The 19,501-nt window shown below is 35.5% G+C and overlaps 3 protein-coding genes across 7 annotated transcripts; all 3 read left to right on the forward strand.

Annotated features, from left to right (window-relative positions):
- Positions 1-183: 183 nt before the first annotated feature.
- On the forward strand, positions 184-4,469 carry LOC110656350 (protein NUCLEAR FUSION DEFECTIVE 4). Its single transcript, XM_021813071.2, has 3 exons — positions 184-830; positions 2,635-3,569; positions 3,678-4,469. Exons 1-3 carry the CDS (start codon positions 495-497, stop codon positions 4,171-4,173), a joined length of 1,767 nt encoding a protein of 588 aa, XP_021668763.2. The 5' UTR covers positions 184-494; the 3' UTR covers positions 4,174-4,469.
- Positions 4,470-5,900: 1,431 nt separating this feature from the next.
- On the forward strand, positions 5,901-11,247 carry LOC110656351 (uncharacterized). The gene is made up of 2 exons (XM_021813072.2): positions 5,901-6,176; positions 8,377-11,247. Exon 2 carries the CDS (start codon positions 8,517-8,519, stop codon positions 10,782-10,784), a length of 2,268 nt encoding a protein of 755 aa, XP_021668764.2. The 5' UTR covers positions 5,901-6,176; positions 8,377-8,516; the 3' UTR covers positions 10,785-11,247.
- A 1,097-nt stretch (positions 11,248-12,344) lies between these two features.
- LOC110656352 (nuclear transcription factor Y subunit C-1) lies at positions 12,345-18,536 on the forward strand. Of its 5 annotated transcripts, none has more exons than XR_009145727.1 (3): positions 12,364-13,371; positions 16,326-16,447; positions 18,303-18,536. XR_009145727.1 is itself a non-coding variant. In XM_021813077.2 (2 exons), exons 1-2 carry the CDS (start codon positions 12,686-12,688, stop codon positions 18,304-18,306), a joined length of 690 nt encoding a protein of 229 aa, XP_021668769.1. In that variant the 5' UTR covers positions 12,345-12,685; the 3' UTR covers positions 18,307-18,536. The 5 variants fall into 5 exon arrangements, 3 of the variants coding, with proteins under 3 accessions (XP_021668769.1, XP_057996078.1, XP_021668766.1); XR_009145726.1 differs by lacking the exon at positions 16,326-16,447 and adding an exon at positions 17,457-17,626; XM_021813077.2 differs by lacking the exon at positions 16,326-16,447 and having other exon boundaries at positions 12,345-13,371.
- The last annotated feature ends 965 nt before the right edge of the window (positions 18,537-19,501 follow it).

A 19,501-nucleotide genomic window follows, 5' to 3' on the forward strand; every position in this document is an offset into this window, starting at 1 on the left:
ATATTTTAATTTAATAATTAAATTATTTAAAAATCATTTTAAATAATTTTATTAAATAATTAATTAATTATTTTTAATTTAATTTATAAATTAAAAAATATATTTTAAGTAAAAATTAAAAGTAAGCAAGGGAAAGCAAATCCCTCTAAATAAATAGGTGCGCGCAGAGGGGTGATAAGTTTCGTCAAAAGAACAGAGGTGATAAGTCATGCGACGTACCACAAAGGAAGAAAGGTCAAGACAGTTGGCCATAGTTGGATAAGAAGCTGTGTTGTAGGTGGAAGAACAAGACTCTGCCTGAACATAGTATCCCACTCTACCTGTCGTTATTCGTTAACAAATCATTCACTTTGGCTATTAAACCAGCAAATATAATATTACTGATCCTTCTATTTTACTACTTACAATTGGTATCTTCAAGATCCCACGTCTCCTTCCAGTCCTAATTCATAATCCTCTCTCATCACTCATTGTTTCTGCCAGAGCCAGAGCGGATGAAGCTTTTGCATGGGAGATTCAAGGCCTTTGTGAGCAACAGATGGCTGGTGTTTGTCTGTGCAATGTGGGTGCAGTCATGTGCAGGGATTGGCTACCTTTTTGGGAGTATATCACCTGTGATCAAAAGCGCCATGGGTTACAATCAGAGGCAGGTGGCTATGCTCGGTGTGGCAAAGGATTTGGGTGATAGTATTGGTTTTGTAGCTGGGGCTTTGTGTGAGGTCTTACCCATTTGGGCCCTTCTGCTGATTGGGGTGTTTCAGAACTTTGTTGGGTATGGTTTGGTTTGGCTAATAGTCATCGGAAAATTGCCTTCTTTGCCGCTCTGGGTGGTGAGTTCATTCGTTCCTACCAGTTAACCTGGCACTTCTTTGTTGGTGCGTGTGTGATTTCTAAATTTTCCATAGAAAATTTGATAATTGCCATTGAGTTTAGAAGAGAACTTTTGTGAGTTGTGACCAAATTTTGATTTTTCTTTATGGACCCCTTTTGGCTTGTGACAAGGAGTGTGTTTATTTTCGGGATTTTTAAGAATCTTGGTTTTTGTTATGGTTGGCTGTGATGATACTGATCTAGTTGCCAGGATAAGTTGATTCTGTGGTTTGAATTGATATTATATCATCTATCTCTGTGAAATTTCACTGTGAACTTGCCGTACTAGTGGTACTGCTTTCTTGGTTCAAGTCTATAAAATCATGCAAATCCTTAGTGAATCTCATGGTTGATGCGCTGGTCAATTTTGTTTCTGGGAAATAGCTAGGGAATAAGTAAAATAGAGAGCTTCATCAGGTGAGAACTATGGAACAGAACCCTATTCTCAACTGTGTGTCATCCAAATCCAGTGAGAAAATGTAAGAGAGTAAGAGATTTATATTAACACAATGTTGTTAGATGGAGGTAAATTCTATATATTTCCAATAAAATTTGGGCACTTCAACTTATGCAGCTATGCTGGATATTGTGGATTGGTATTACATAATGAGTAACTTTTGTTTTTTTCACTTTCATACTCCAATTTTGGTTATTTTTCATATCCTATCCAAATTGTAGCCATTTTACTGTGATATAAGGTCATGAAAGGAACTATGTGCATGCTTAGGACTTGGAGATATGTGGACAGGGATTTAACTGTGAATCCTGATTGGAAAAGTCAATACAGTTCTTAAGAGAGAAAAAAGAGAGAGAGAAAAGAATTTTAAAAAGCAGAGAAAAGAAGCCAATTTTGAGAGGCCTTTATCTCCCTTTTTGCATTCTTATTCTGCAACCTTCTTTGTTCATGAAATCACACTGAAACATCGATATGGGATGCGTTCAGTGACCACCATCAATTGTTCCATTTGGTTGCTGTGTTATTTTACTTCTAGCTAATGATTCTAGGCGTTTCAAAATGAATAACTTAATTCATATTAATAGAGTAAATCTCCCTGTCAATTTTGCTTTTGCTTGATAAGAAGGCTGGAAATTTTTGAAGTAATGAAACTAGTTGGTTACTTTGAATGAAATAAAGACTAGTCTGTTTCTCAATTGTATTTCTCCTGATACTAAACAAAGGTTTATAGTTTATATCTCGCACTTGGAAGTTTGGTTCAAATATATTGCCTATTGCCAAATATAAACTTTTGATATATACTTCTTATGTTATTGTCTCAAGAAAGAAGCCAATTGTTAGACTGGAATAATGCCTAGTGAAATTATTTTCTGATTCTATGAAATGTTTTGCTGTCTTTTGTCGACCATACTTAAATTTGTTTATTGTGTAATGCTTAAAATGTGTAGATCTGTGATTTATTTCTTCTGTTATAGCACACATGGTAAAGATTCTGCATTCTGCATTGGCAAGGAATGGATGGACTTAATGATCAGAGCCACTGGTTTGTGTTTTTATGCTCATCTGCTTTTCTTCTCAATTTTTGGCATCTCTAGGGAAAAGTTAGATATATGTTGAAGATCATTAATTATGGATTTATGTCCTTTATGCTGCCAAGAAGTAACCATTTTATTATTAATCACGCAATCCTAGGTCCAAAATCCGAATAGTTAATTAATTGTGGATTTTCTTTTCACACCTGATTTTAGAGGAGGTTCCCAGTTTTCTCAGCTGACATATTCATAAAATTTTACAAATTTTGGTTGCAGCTCTGTGTTGCTGTATTTGTGGGGACAAATGGTGAAACCTACTTCAACACCGCAGCTTTGGTTTCTTGTGTGCAAAACTTCCCCAAAAGTCGGGGTCCTGTTGTTGGGATACTGAAGGGATTTGCTGGGTTGAGTGGTGCAATTCTGACCCAGATTTATACTATGATCAATTTCCCTAATGAAGCATCATTGATTTTCATGGTAGCAGTTGGGCCATCGATGGTGGTTATTGCTCTAATGTTCATTATTAGACCTGTAGGAGGTCACAAACAAGTTAGGCCCTCTGATGACTCAAGCTTCTTATTTATCTACGGCATCTGCCTCACTCTGGCTGCTTATTTACTGGGAGTCTTGATACTTGAGGATTTAGTGGATGTGAACCAAACTTTGGTCACATTATTTGCTGTAGTTTTGATAATTCTTGTGTTACTTCCTATTATAATTCCCATTCTATTGGTTTTCTTCTTTCAACAAAGATCTCAAGTAGAAGAGAGTCTTCTTTCTGAACCAGATAAACAAGGACGTAAATCTGGGCAGGAGCTGGATGGAAATGAGGTCCTTCTAAGTGAGGTTGAAGATGAGAAGCCTGCAGAAGTGGAGTCACTTCCAGCATTAGAAAGACATAAACGAATAGCTCATCTGCAAGCTAAACTGTTCCAAGCAGCTGCAGAAGGAGCAGTGAGAGTCAAGCGGAAAAGAGGTCCACGTAGAGGGGAGGATTTCACTTTGATGCAGGCATTAATCAAGGCAGATTTTCTGCTTATGTTTTTCTCTCTCATACTGGCTTCTGGATCTGGTTTGACAGTTATTGACAATTTGGGTCAGATTTGTCAATCTTTGGGGTATAGCAATACAAACATTTTTGTATCCATGATTAGCATTTGGAACTTTCTTGGCCGTGTTGGTGGTGGCTACTTCTCTGAAGTTATCATTAGGTGAAACCTACTTTCCCTTGACTCTCCTCATTCAAAATGACAACATAGCCTGTCCAACATAAATGTTCCTAATCCTAATTTAAAATTTTGTTCTTGGTTTTTCTCCAGAAATTTTGCCTACCCAAGACCAGTGGCCATGGCTGTTGTTCAGATTATCATGGCTATTGGACTCTTCTATTATGCAATGGGATGGCCTGGAGAAATTTATGTTGTGAGCATTTTGATAGGGCTCGGCTATGGTGCCCATTGGGCAATTGTGCCTGCTGCAGCATCAGAACTATTTGGACTAAAGAGTTTTGGGGCCTTGTACAATTTTCTTACACTGTCTAGTACTGCCGGTTCTCTAATATTCTCTGGTGTTATTGGTAGCGGTATATATGACTATTATGCGGAGAAACAAGCAGGCATCCAAAAGCTAAATTCAGAATCTATGCGTACAATGCAACTTCGTGAGGAATCACTTACTTGTGTGGGTTCCATATGTTATTCCCTCACTTGTGGGATAATGTCAGGTGTTTGTGTTATTGCAATGATCTTGAGTTTGATTGTGGTTCATCGGACTCGGAGCGTATACGCTCAGCTCTATGGAAGGACTAATGTTTGAGTTGCAAGGAGAAGCAACTATAAATTGCTTTCCATTCACTAATGGCTGAGGATCTTGCGTACCAAGGAAGGAGAAACTTTTATTACGACATAAAGTAAATACCAAACAAATCAAGGACGGTCTTTTCATTAAATTATCCTCAAAAACAAATTGTATTTCTTGCATGATTCGGAAGCTTCTGCTTCTCAGACCTGCAAGTTATTTTGTTAGGCCAGGATTGTACTTCTGTATTTCATTATGTTATAGTGAATTCATTATATCCTTGATGAAAAATAAATTGAGATGTTTTATTGTCACTTTTGTTGTATGCTTACTTTTCTGATATTTCTTGCAAAACACACATACATTTGGAACTATACAGGTGATTCTGATGAATGTTGCTGGTTGTGTAATGTAGTTTGCTTAACCATGCTACAAGCTAGTAATCTGTTTTAAATTCAATAGGAGTGGACAAGTGGTATATTCATATCACTAATGTTGTACACTTGTACAGATAATTTGGTTCTTCTGGAATGTGAACATGCATTTTGTGACTCAAGCAAACAACAATGGAGTTTGTCTGTTATGACCATTCTTCTGCATGTTTACAAGGAAATGCAACTGAATGCTGAAGTGGAATTTCACTACTGAGATGAAGAAAAATGGCAAGGGAGTTAAAGTATGGCAAGTATATCATCTGGTGTATGAATTCTGTTTACCCTCCTCAGATTCCTCAACTCTGTTTACCCTCCTCAGATTCCTCAGTCCATATTAGTCAAGTTCAACCAAGAATTGACTTGGCATTTCTAATTCTAAGCGATCAACGTTGTACCTTTCGTCTTTGGCAAACAATCATAAAAGTCTTTCTTGTGCAAAAAACTCAAGAATTGGATTCTCGCTGATTGAACAAAATCCCAAGGATGCTGACTGATATGACAAGAAAATTAATGAATGGTTACAGGTTCAGTCCCACCACCATTAAAGGCAACCCAAAACAGAAATCTGCCCTGAAGACAACTGGAATACAGATGTGCCAAGGCTAATTCAAACGCAATCCCTGTAATCTCCAGTTCAGTCAAAATATAGCTACCATATTTGGATGATTCATTCATGCATTTCCAAGTTCAAAATTTTAATTAAAGGTCAAGTATATCCAATCCATGCATGCTGCATTTACTTCATTATTGCTTATAGATATGATGGCATCAGCCCCAAGTCATCAAGTGTTGAAAGTTTTGGATTTGGTGCAATAAACTAAAAGTAAGGTTCATTTTCATATAAAAATTAACCACATTGTTATTTTTACTAAAGAAAGTTTAGAATATTCAATAAATATCCAATAAAATTTGCATGTGCAAATTGAAATCTGTAGGAAATTTAAAACCAGGAAAGTAGTAATTAATCAATCTTCTTAAAAATAAATTTGAAAATTTTAATAAAAATCAATAAAAATTTAATTTTAAAAAAATACATCTAATATAAACTTAATTTTATATAAGAACTAGTTTAACATCCTAAATTAAATACTCTTTTGAAAATTTATACAAAATCAATATATACAAAATCAATTAATGAACGTATAACATGTATATAAATTTAGTTCTAAATATTTTATCTAATGGTCGTTAACTTCATTTTAACATATACAATTATATATATATATAGCCAACCTATTAAAATTTTTTTCCGTATTTAGGCAAATGGCAAAGGTTCATGTTAACCAGAGTTAAAAACTTACCATGGTTTGGGTTTTAACCATACAAAAAAAGGTTTGAGTTTTTGCATATAAGAAGGTATCAGAATGCAGAGAAAAGCATATTACTTTTTTGTTTTTTTAGATTGCATACTAGTACTGTTTTCTTTGTCAATTCTAATTAGGCTTTAAAAAATTTCAAAAGAAACTTTTTTTAAAAAAAATACTGCAATTTTTCCCCCTTTGGATCTGTCTTATAAAGTGGGGCAAAATCAAAATTGAAGAGCTAATTCGTCAGTGGCTTCCCTGTGGTTATACTCTATGCAAATGGGTAATTTTCCTTTCTCTGTATTTGTTACATTTTATGCAGATATCACTTTTTTACACTTATGTCTGCTCTGTTTTGGAAAATTTTTTTGATTATTGCTTTGTGCATTATATCAAGCTTTAATGATAAAGAGTATATAGGGTTCTAGTATCAATTACTGGAATTGGGCACCCTGGTCGCGAAATACACTTTTCTTAAAATTTGATACTCTCATTGTCTATTAATCATCGGTTTATTTTGTTTTGGCAAATTCAAGGCTATCTGTGTACCGTGTGTTTGCCCTTTTTTATTTTCAATTTTAATTTTTAAGTTTTGGTGCCATTGTTCAATTATGATAAAGGCTTGTTTGCTTTTGCATCCGTGATGCTGAGATTACATTGTTAGATGCTGAAGATAAAGAGAATTAGGATTTTCTTAGCAGCTTATGAATCAAGGGAAATGCGGAGGAAATCATAGATTTTTTATGGAACATTGCTTTGGGATTGACTCTTTTTTCTTTTTTCTTTTCCTTTGTCTTATTTCTTATTGTTTCTTAGTTACCAAAACGATCTGCTGGTGGAATTTTTGTTTTGTTACCTGATGTAGGTTTTGTTGAATGATTTTGTAGTGGGATGTGAATGAGAAACATGCATGGCTTTGTAATCATGTTTTCTGTAATCTGTAATGTGCAGAAGTTCATTATGGAATACTTGGAATTTCATAACTGATTTCTCGTTATACCGTTGATCATGAATTGGTCTTTAGATCTATAGGTGTTGACAGACTAGGTAACTGAAGGCAACATAATCATCTCTATAATTTTTTATTTTTTAATCTGTTATGCTTATCTGGGAAGTTCGTTACTGAATTTTTGAAATTTTAATGCCGGTTATTCTTATGTAATTCATGAAATTGTAATCATACTTTTCATAATATTGTAATTTCATATCTGTAATGCACAGAAGTTTGTTACGGAATACTTGGAATTTCATAACTGATTTCTGGTTATACCGTTTGATTGTGAATAGGTCTTTAGATCAACATGTGTTGACAGACTAGGTAATTAAAGGCAACATAACCATCTTCATAATTTTTTATTTTTTAATCTGTTATGCTTATCTTGGCAGTACGTTACCGAATTTTTTGAATTTTACTACCGGTTATTCCATTTGATCACTTAATAGGTTTATAAATAGACAGGTGTTAACAAGTATGTAATTCATGAAATTGTAATCATAATTTTCATAATATTGTAATTCCAAATCTGTTGTGATTATCTGGGAAGTTTGTTATCAGATACTTGGAATTTCATCAATATTTTCTGGTTATTTCGTTTGATCATTTAATAGGTTTTCAGATCAACTAGTGTCTAAACTTTGTAATTGATGGATCATGAGAAGCATTCATTAGTATTTTGGTGTTTCAAGTGCTGGCAAGAACTTTGAACTTTGTTTACCTTCTTTGTTGAAGTTCATTACCGAATCTTTGAACTTTATTTTTTTTTTCTGGTTATTCTGCTTGATCACTTATTAGGTTTGGTTGACAGGTGTTAACATTTATGTAATTCATGGATCTGTAATATTATTTTTCATATTATTCTGTTTCCATATATGTTATTCGTGCCTGGAAGTTATTACCGAATACTTGGAATTTTATAAATATTTTCCTGTTGTTTCATTTGATCATTTACTAGGTTTTCATATCAACAAGTGTTGAAAACTTTGTAATAACCGGTATCAAAAACTTCATAATTGATGGATCATGAGAAGCATTCAAGTGTCGTGTTTGGGGAATCATGCCTATTTGCCTTTTTTGCTGAAGTTCATTACCAAAATGTTTGGAATTTAATCTTTTTCTGGTTGTTCTGTTTTTTTTCTCTTAATAGGTTTTAAACCAACTTGTGTTAAAACTCTGATTCATCAGGTGTTAAATGATATTTTCATTTCCAAATCTGTTATGCTTATCTGGGAAATTCATTACCGAATTCTTGGAATTTCATAAATATTTTCAAGTTATTTCATTTGATCATTTAATAAGTTTTTCAAATCAACAGGTGTCAAAAACTTTGTAATTGATGGATATGGAGAATCATTCATTATTATTTTGGTGTTTTTAAGTGTCGTCTTTGACGAATCCTGCTTGCATTTATCGGCAAGAACTTTGTACTTTATTGACTTTCTGGACATAGTTTCCTTATTATGGATTCATTATTTTGGTGCATTAGGGCTTATGAAATCAAAGGCATATTCATGAAGATGCATGTGGAAGCTTTGGGTTTTAAATTTAGATATTGGTGATTGAGTTCTTGTTGCTGGAATTGGCTTATACATACAAAGAGGACGAGCCATTGGTGACACAGTGAAAATGGAATGCAATAAAGAAGACGCCTTCAGAGCTAAGGAGATGGCAGAGAAGAAGTTCATTGAGAGGGACATTGCAGGGGCCAAAAGATTCGCAATGAAGGCTCAAAACTTGTTTCCTGGACTTGATGGTCTCTCCCAATTTCTAGCAACTCTTGATGTGTACATTTCTGCTGAGGTAAGAACTAATGGGGAAATAGATTGGTATGGAGTTCTTGGTGTAGATCCATCGGCTGATGAAGACACAATCCGGAAACATTATAGGAAACTGGCTCTAATTCTTCATCCTGATAAAAATAAATCGGTTGGTTCTGAAGGGGCTTTTAAGATTATATCTGAAGCCTGGAGTTTCTTGTCTGATAAAGCCAAGCGAAGTGCCTATGACCAGAAGCAGAAATTGTGCGGTATGTATCAGAATGTTCCAAATTTTAAATCCTCAATGCCAGCTGGTCAGAATGGTTTCCATAATTTCTTCAGCAATAACAAGTCAAATGCAACAACTCAGAACAGTGCCTTGCATCCAAAGTCTGCTCCACCTCCTCGTTTTCCCAAGTCTAGGACCTTTTGGACAATCTGCAATTTCTGTAGAGTACAATTCGAGTACACTAGAACTTTTGTCCACCACACCCTTCTTTGCCATAACTGCAAACGTTCCTTCTTTGCTGTTGAGATGCCTCCCCCACCTATAATTGGCAATAGTCCATTCACTGCATGGACTTCTTACATGCAAGGACTGAATTCTACTCAGCAAACAAGGACTGAAAACTCATCTTCTTCAGGAATGAAGCCAGTTTCTAGAACAAATTTAGGACCAGTTATTCAGTCAAGCACATTTGCTAAAGTGGGCAGTCTTGCAGGTGTGCCATCAGCTGCTCCAGCAACTGGTGTAAGAGGGGAATATATATCAAAAGGAGATAGGCTGAAGAAGAAAAGACGCATTGATGAACATAGGATGAACCATACAGCCAATCAAATGGCAAACAGAAACAGAGGAGTTCAGACTCAAAAAGAGAGTTTTGAAACAGGAAGGGAAAACATTGCCAAAAGCCATACATTTAATAGGAAGAGGGAGTTGTCTCAGCTAGAACTTCGAAACATGTTGATTGAGAAGGCTAAGAAGGATATTCGCCTCAAGCTAATGGACTGCAGCATTCCATCTGCTGTGTCAAAGATTTCAGAGAAGGAGATGGAGAAGAAAGAGAAAGGAAAGCAGAAGGCTCCTCTAAATAGCATGAACAGTGATGGAAACAAATGCCCAGAGTTTGTAGATACAAACACCAGAGCTCACACAGATTCTTCCCTGGCCAACTCTAATGACGATCCTGACACAAAGGGTACTGATCCATCATTATCAATGACTGTTCCAGATCCAGATTTTCATGATTTTGACAAGGATCGCACAGAAAAATCATTTGGTGATAACCAGGTTTGGGCTGCTTATGATGATGATGATGGGATGCCTCGATATTATGCTATGATTCACAGTGTGATATCGAATAAACCATTCAGAATGCAGATCAGTTGGCTTAATTCCAAAAACAATCGTGAATTGGGCCCATTAAATTGGATTGGTTCTGGTTTTTACAAGACCAGTGGAGTCTTCTGGATAGGCAAGCATGAAGTTAGCGAGTCTCTTAATTCTTTTTCACACAAGGTTAAGTGGGCAAAGGGCACTAGAGGGACAGTTCAAATATATCCTAGGAGGGGAGATGTCTGGGCTCTTTATAGGAATTGGTCTCCCGATTGGAATGAGCTTACCCCAGATGAAGTGATACATAAATATGACATGGTGGAAGTGCTTGAAGATTACGATGAGGAGAGAGGCGTGACTGTTGCTCCTCTTGTTAAAGTTGCTGGTTTCAAGACAGTGTTTTGCCAGAATTCTGACTCCAGTAAAACCAAGGCAATTCCAAGAGAGGAGCTGTTTCGGCTTTCTCACCAGGTTCCTTCTTACTTGCTGACAGGTCAAGAAGGTCTTAATGCTCCCAAGGGCTGTTTGGAACTTGATCCTGCATCTATGCCTTTGGAACTACTTAAAGTATTTGCTCAAGTTCAGGATGAAGAAATGGGGGAGAATGCTGAAAAGACTAAGGATCCACTTGGGGATGTTAAGAAATCTGCTGAAGAACAGTTGGTGGAAGATGGTGAAATAAAGGGAAAAAATGTGGTGAAAGATGCAGCTAAAGATGTAGCAGAAATGAGGAGGGACAAGGGGAAGGAAACCAAGGTAGAAAAGTTAATAGTGTACAAAAGGAGGCGAGAGAGGAACTAGGTCACATAACAGTTATAGCCGCAAAGGAAAAGAGTTAGAAAAGTCGACACACAAATTATTTAGCAGTTGTTCTCTTTCAATACATTGGTGGGTTACAGTTGCTCTTTTTTAAGTTATGGCATACCCCAGAGAATCTCAGTTGCATCCATAGCACGAAAACAGATTTTGGAAGGCTGGAATTTACAAAACAGGTTACTGGATAGTTAATAGCTTAACAACCAATAGGCTAATTCGCTCTCCACCATGCTTTCGTTATGTTTTTGAATACCCCCTAAAAGGAAGTTTTCGCAGCTGGTCAATTTTGTGTCTCAGAGGCTGCACATCTTTTCAATATAGCTTAAATAAATGCTTTACAATCTGTAGTTCCTGATATATAGAAACTTGAAAACAAATTTTTTTTTTTTCTTCATCTGCATTACGTGCTGAAACTTTTTTCTTTATTCTCCAGTATTTGTGGTGTCAAGTAGAGTACTCCCTCATAAAATTTCTTGCCCATGTAATCATACCCAAACTAGGAGATTGCCTTCATTCATTTACCTTATATATGCCATACTGAAATTTTTTGCATTATTATATTACTTGCATGATTGCAGAAGTTAAAAACTAGTGTGTCAACTTGGTGTCTTGTGGCAGCCATTCGAAATCCCTTGTGGGAAAAGATCAGTAGCCTGACGTTGATCGAAAATTACATATGGATCATAATTGATTGAAACATTCACCTTTTTCCTAGGATATTTTCATCTGAACCCAAAATTAGCATTGGTGCTTGTCAAATAAATTTTGTTGGTCAGAGAATGATGCATGGTGCAAACCTCTAAAGCACCTTATTCTTGAAGAAGAATAAAAAATTATGTGCGTGGATAAGCATCATAAATTGGCAAGCCCCTGTCCTTTGCCTTCTCTAATAACCATCATATAACATCAAGCATAGGCAAATGGCAAAGTGGGCTTTGAAGACTAGGAAGCTATGATATTGGAATGTGATGTACGAATATAGATCCAAAAAAGATTGGTGGTAATGAAAAGGCTTCTTTTGAGATTGGAGGCATAAATTGGACTGGAGAGTCCAATCAGTGAAAATTCTGGATCTTGATTCATAGAAGAAGGGCATTGGATGAAAAATCAAAAAGAGAGAGACAGAGAGCTTTCAAAGATTCCTTTTCAATGGAAGAAGTGCAGAACTTTATGTTGATGGGCTGATGGCACCATATTCCACTATTGGCTAATAACTAAAATATCTCCTCATTGCATTCCAGAAAAGAAAAGAGAATAATTGTACAGTTCATAAGCCTATGGTGAAGTTGGCTGCCAACCCTTTTGATAAAAAGAAGCATATGGATTGTAATTTACTAATTTATCTACACAAATAAACAATGAAAAAGCTTTGCAATTTACCTAACTTGAAACCATTTGTATAGTAATTAAATAACCATTTTACAGATTTAGAAATGTTATTATCTTACACAAATGAATTTCAGTTGGAAATGGTCAAAATAGTAGTTTTTGGTGAAGGATAAGAGACATACAAAGCAAAGTAAGAGAATGTTAAATAACAAGAAAAATAAACAAAAATAAATGAAAAAACAGAATAGAGAAGTGCACAGGATAAGCAAATATGGGGAATCTCTGTCTTCTATAAAATGGACAGGAATAAGAGTCCTTAATCACCAAAATCACCAAATCCCACGGATCCTATCACTGCACCCTCTCTTCTCCTTCAACCTTATCCCTCCATCTTATCTCCTCAAACCTTCAGAAAACCAAAACCAAATCCAACACATCACAGCAAAAACCTCTCCCCCACCCCCAAAACACTAACATTTGTCAACCCAAAAAAAATCGATCTTTTAAAAAAACAAAAAAAGAAAAAATAAAGAATAAAGAAAATCGTAGCCAATCAGATGGATGCCAACAGCCAGCAGGCCCAATCCGCCTCTTACCCGCCACAGCCTCCCGCCAGTGGCGCCCCTGCTCCGCCTGCTCCAACCCCTTTCCACCACCTCCTCCAGCAGCAACAGCAGCAACTCCAAATGTTCTGGTCCTACCAGCGCCAGGAGATCGAGCAGGTGAATGATTTCAAGAACCACCAACTTCCTCTCGCTCGTATCAAGAAGATCATGAAGGCCGATGAAGATGTTCGCATGATCTCCGCTGAGGCTCCCATTCTATTTGCTAAGGCGTGTGAACTCTTCATTTTGGAGCTTACTATACGGTCTTGGCTTCACGCCGAGGAGAACAAGCGCCGGACTCTTCAGAAAAACGATATCGCTGCAGCCATTACCAGGACCGATATTTTTGATTTCTTGGTGGATATTGTGCCCAGAGATGAGATCAAAGATGAGGCTGGGCTGGGAGGGATGGTTGGGGCCACGGCTAGCGGAGTGCCTTATTATTATCCGCCAATGGGGCAGCCGGCAGGTCCGGGCCCTGGAGGAATGATGATTGGGAGGCCCGCCGTGGATCCTACTGGAGTTTATGTCCAGCCACCTTCACAGGCTTGGCAGTCTGTGTGGCAGACGGCTGCGGCTGAGGATGGCTCGTATGGAAGCGGAGGGAGCAGCGGGCAGGGGAACCTCGATGGACAAGGGTAAGTATGCATTTTGTTTAGCCATTTTCTTCCCCACCCCTCCCACCCCTTTTCTTGGGAATGCTTTTGGATTTAGATTATGTGCTTGATTGTATTGTGTTGGTTAAGTGAGGAAAGCTTCTGGGTTCTACTCAAAAGGGTTTCCTTTTAACTTTTTGTCACAATGCTCTATTTGGTGAAGTGGAACGATTTAGGTGGACTGAATGTTTTAAGTTGTGTGTTTGAACTGTATGTCTTGTTTAGCTGTTCTGGGTTTTCATTCATGGTTGTTCCTTCATTTTTTTTTCTTTTGGCAGCATAGTACTATAGATGATTTGGTGCAATAAGATAAAGTAGAGATTTTATGGTTCTGTGATTTTTTAAAGGGTTTTGATAAAGGAGGAATCTTTTGACTTAATGAAGTGGATTTTGTGAAAGATTTTGTGTGAATAATTTGGGATGTGTTTGTTTCTCATGCCCTTGCTTAAACTGGTTGTTTCTTTCTCTTTTTTCTGTGGGCTTTCTTCATTTATGTTGTTTGCATTACCTGAATGGATTCTTTTGTCGGATTCTTGTTACTGAAAGCATAAATGGTTTGTGTTGGTATCCTCTCCTTGTAGGCTTTGGCATATGGATAGCATCAGTAGCCTATCTTCATTATCCCTCTAGAAAGCATAGCTAGACATAGATTATGAAGAGCATGTTTAGTTTAGTTCTTCTGTCTTTGAATTAAGTCGATCAATGGAAATGGTTTCCACCGGGGATTTACTAAAAGTTGAGAAAGAACAAGGTAAAAGTGACATAAAAGAGAAGTTAGCTGGATGTTAACAAAACCTTGGATTGTTTAACGCTGAATATCTGAGTGATATCACTGTTTGATCAGAATGGCCATCTTAGGGTAAGGATTGAAAAATGAGGGGAGGAACAAGGGTTCTGTTGTTTATGGAATAGCTTAACAGGAACTTTAAACCATGAGATAAATTTGTCAGATTGCGTCCATTTTCATGATATTGCTTCACAAGGCTGTCATTAGTGGAGTTTTCTTGAAAAGAGTGCCCAATCTTTAGATAACATGTTCATAATAAAACTGCCACATATTTATTCTCTTAATCAATTCAAAAAAAGAAGTATCTATTCTCTATTTTTTCTCTGGAATTTGAGGAGTGGGTAGGTGTTAAAAATCCAATAGGACTTGTATTTGAATATTGTTTCAGTCTGAACCAGTAAAATAAGCATTTTGGCTAGGGTGAAAATTGGAAATGAGATGTGGTTGATTTTTCCCTCTTTGAGCTTGGTTTGTTCAGAAATAGATAAGCATGAGCTCTAGATGAGACTGTAAAACTTGTGTTTGTGTAAGGTTCTCTTTCATGAGAGGAGACAGCTTTTCCAGACATGTAATGATTTGAAATTGGTCTTTTGCATCTGAAATTCAAAAAAGTTGTGAAGGAAAAGCTGGTAGATAAGCAATGATAATAAATGAGGTGAAACAACATCAGCATACTGGTGTCATTCTGAAACCATTTACTTTTTAACAAAACTATGGGTGTTTTACCTCTTAAAATTGCTGTGCACTTGTGGGGAAGGTCCACATCTGAGTGTAGGGTGGAACAGTAGAACCACATTCATGTATTAGAGGATGGCAAGTGGCTTTACGAAGTTTTATTTTTATTTTAGGTTAAAGGCCCCAATTTTCCCTTTAAATTATAACTCAGATAGTTAAATAGATCTCTTATTTTTATTTACCTGTAATTGAGCCGTTTAATTTTTAATTTCAGCCTAATAAATTTAAAATTAATAGTATTAATAAGTAGTGTTAAAAAAATAATAAAGTTGGTTATTAACAAATAAATATTAGTATTTTTATATTTTGAATAATTAAAAAATATTTTTAAAAATTAAAATTTTTTAATCATTTAAAAAATAGATAAAAGGAAGAACCGAAACCGAAAACCCGTGTCTACTTTTTTTTTTCTCACCTTCCCCTTCCCTTGCTGAAATCAGCATTCTCTTTTACATGCATATATTATATGCACCCATGGAAAATTTTATTTTGTTTTAGTTGTTGGCCCCTCAAAATAATTTTTACTTTTTTATTACAATATAAGTAATGTGAAATATTATAATCCTTTATTTCTTGTCATATGTTCAATAAATTTTTATAACATTGACACCCTCAAAAAAATAATTCTAGTTTAATTATACTCTATTTGTCACTTTTTTAAATATATAATATTAGTCCCTTCAAAATATATAAACAATGAATATAATTAATTATTTTTTAAAATTAATTTTATATATAATATTAGCTTCCTCAAAAAAAAAAAAAATTTCTGGCTCGGCCTCTAACACCTCCCCTTCTCTATCACAAATGCCAAATCTAAATCTCCCCCTCTTAATCACTACCCAGTAACCCCTCACCTCCACTTTCATGCTCTTGTGACCTACCACCACTCTGCTGTTATCATGAGCATAACCCTCTATCTTCTGCCATATTTCATCCATTAATAAGGCTTAAATTGGCCCTTCAAAGACAGTAAGAAGATGAAGAACATCTTGCTAGATGAAGTGACTGAGATTGCTGAGGTAGTGCAACGGAAATCAATGGGCTTGTATCTCAATGATTGAATTTTAATTTGTGTCAGTGGCTTCATGAGTTAGTTTGTAATACATCATGTTTTTTTTTATTCGTGATTCTTGTCGTCACCAATTAAGTGCCTACATTGCTAGCTTTAAAGAAGAATGCCAAAACAACAGGTGTTGGCTCACTCAATAAGCAGCAAATGCATGATGGAAATTTTCTTTGTTATTTTTCTTTCTTTCTTTCTATGTGATTCTTGTTGCTATGGAAAATTGCTAAGGTAAGATGGGATTGAGTGGAATTTCTTTGCTTTGTTTGTGCAATTTTTTGTTGGATTTTGTTGGTTTGTGTAAAATTGATTGATATTGGTTTATATGTTTGAAATGTTTGATTTTAGGAGATAGAAGGATGAGGGTTCGTGAGAGGGAATAGTAGAATGTGCAGAGAGAGAGAGAGAGTGAGCTGGGGGAGGATAAGTAAAATGTGTATGTGCAAGTGAGAGGGGAAGAGAACGAATAGGTATTTCATCTTGTTCTGGATTATATTTTTTATTTTCATTAATTTTGGTTGAGATTTTCTTATTTTTAAATCATTGAAAATAATATTTCATTAGTTTTGTGGGTCCCACATGATTGAAATTAAGTTTAATTAGACTAAATTAGAATGTACAGGATTTAATTGACTCTAATTAAAAATTAAGGACTCAATTGACTGTAAATAAAAGTTAGAAGTTTATTTTACTATCAGATTATAATTTAAGTGCCAATTTAGGCCCTTCACCCTTAGTTTATGTCTTTAATTCTTTTCATTATCAGCATCATCTGGTTTCTCCTTTTCAATCTTCAAGGTCCTTTGAGGGGAAAAATAAAAATCTTCAAGGTCCATCTCCAAGTTCTGAGTCCGTACGTGGAGCCTGTTGTTACTTGAGAACATGCCCTTTAATAAACAAGCCTATGTTTGGGCTTGAGTCTAGCTTTATTTTGGCATGATGAACAGACCAATCTGAACAGCTAGGCAACCTACCTGGATTAGTTTCTAGTTTTGACATCTATTTTTTTGGTTTAATTTTTAATAAATTTAAATATATCACTTGTAAGAAGGTGCAATTTTGAACTCAGATGTTTCAAGGATAGAAATGATTTTGAGTTATGCAAAAGAGCTTTTTCACATATCAATCTCCATATGTTTTATTCTTTTGGTATCAAATGGAAGAAGCAATAATGCGGGTTAAAAAACATATTTTTTTATTTTAATTTCTTACTTTCAAATATCTCTGACAAAGCTTAATATTCTTGAAATTTTCTCTTTAAAACACAATAGAGGAAGTACCTTTATCTAGAGCTGCTAAACTGCCAATTACCACGGGAACTGAACCAAGGAGTATGATTAGCCATAATGAATCTCAACCACTTCTGGCTAAAAGGAGAATCGGACCTCCTTGAAGAGGGCATTTTCTTAGCAACATCTTTTATTTTTTCAATGTTTCTATTTACTGTTTTTACTCTCTGTAGCTAAATATTATTTACAGAAAAATTGTCCCAAACAGAGGAGATGTTTTATGTGTGTATGATAAAAGTTGACGGGTGGTGGTGGGGTCTCTTTAAGCTGTCAGATAATTTAAGTAGTCTGGAGGAGACCTGCCCTACAATGTATATTGTCAAGCCGCGGAAAGTCCCACATCAGTATACAAGCCAACAAGTAATTGTCCTATGCCATTTTTTTATGCAATTTGACATGTCAGCTTTGTATAAGAGTGAGAAGACGTCTGCAATAGAATTTATGAATATGAATGCATAGTTGCCAATATCAGTTCAAGTTTTCTCCCATTGTAGCATCCATGCCTCTCCCCATCACTTGTTTATACTGGGAAGCAAGAATTGTCTTTTTTTTTTTTTTTGGATTAATGATGGGAAAGCCGGAAAGGGAAGACTAGTGTTGTCCTTCCCTGTTGTTATTCACATCCAAGTAACTTTGATACTGTTAGTTAATGGGATCTCGAATTTGAAATGAAATGATGGAATTATAAGAGCATTATTTGTTTTCATATTTCAGAGTGGCCATCTGTAACTCTAAAGTGCTCGGCAGCTTTGTTGCTATGATGAATAGTCTTTATGTTTACCTTGAAAAAACGCATGTGTACTGGTGAGAAAATTTGTATTTTTGGTCAAGATGCACTGTAGGCACTTCTGGATTCTCTATATATTTATAAATTTCTGCTTAGGTAATTTACTTATTCAATTTCTAAGTTATTTGTGTCAAATTAACAAGTTGTAGTTTGAACCTGATTATTCTTCCTTGTATTTATGCTGCTCTATCATGGTCTTTTCCACACAAGCACAATTGTCCAACCTTTCTTCCATGTTGTTTTCTGCAGTTAAGCAAGTCAGATGCTGTGGTGCACCCAGAAGGCAATGAACCTCAGCTAATACTACTTGGATTTTTGCTTGCCTAAGATTGTTAATGTGCGTGTCTGCTATTATTAATGGAAGCTGTCTTTGATTGTAACGGCATAACTAGAAACTTAAAACGTTGACTTAATTTTGTAACAGCCATACAATCGTTGTCATGACTTGCCTGATTATAAACTAATGTGCAGTTTCTTGATTTACGATCCTTTTCTTGGTGATTCTGTTTTTCCTGTACTCAAGTTGAATCTCGTTTGTGAAAGATCATACTTGAAATGTTAATTTTCATTCTTTGCTTTGTCTTTTATGTGAGTTTGAAACGGAACTGAACTTGTACCATCCCGTTGCACTTTGAACTGGATGAACTAGCCTGAAATTTTCTTGCTGCCAGAATGCAATTTCTCGGTTTGGAAGCCAAGCTGACAGGGCTTTGGCGGGAGCCACTAATCAGCACCCGGGACTAATATGTAGCTCTCCTACTCCTAAAGACGTGCACATATATCCAGCTTTCTTAATAGGTGTCCAGTGAAATTTGGATCTCTCTATCCCATCAGGCGATAAGAGAAAAGCAAAGAAGCCAACAAAACAAGAATTCATAGTGTCCATCATGGGAAAACAATAGGATCCTAAGTAGTATGTCCTGTGATTATATGAAATGAGGCTATGTATTTGGTAGTTTTGGAAATTCCATTTTGTAGTATCATTATTATTTACTTTGTAGGGAAATTATTAATATTTATTATTATCAATCAAATTATATATTAAAAGTAAAATTTGTTTATATCATTAAATTCAATTCACAAAGCTAATCTGATTGGTATTGAGTTCAAGCTTTTCTGTTTATCTTTTTTTAATATGGTGGGTGAGTAAAAGAGAGGATTACTAGTGCACCAATTTTAATCACTCTCTAAATTAAAAAAAAATTATTAAATCACTAATAATTGATAATTTAATTTTATATTTTAATTGACAATTTATAAAATTTTAATATAAAATTAAATTTATATGTCATCGATTTTTCTTAAACCATTTGAAATTCATATTGTGTTTAGACTTTTTAGATCAAATTAAAAAGAGGAGGAAAAATCCATTAAATGTTCCAACCACAATATTAAGGGTATTTTCGTCCGATCAGTAAAAAAAATCTCGCGTCTTCCATTTTTGACCC

The sequence above is a fragment of the Hevea brasiliensis genome, chromosome 17, assembly GCF_030052815.1.
Source record: "Hevea brasiliensis isolate MT/VB/25A 57/8 chromosome 17, ASM3005281v1, whole genome shotgun sequence".
Taxonomy (NCBI): Eukaryota; Viridiplantae; Streptophyta; class Magnoliopsida; order Malpighiales; family Euphorbiaceae; genus Hevea; species Hevea brasiliensis.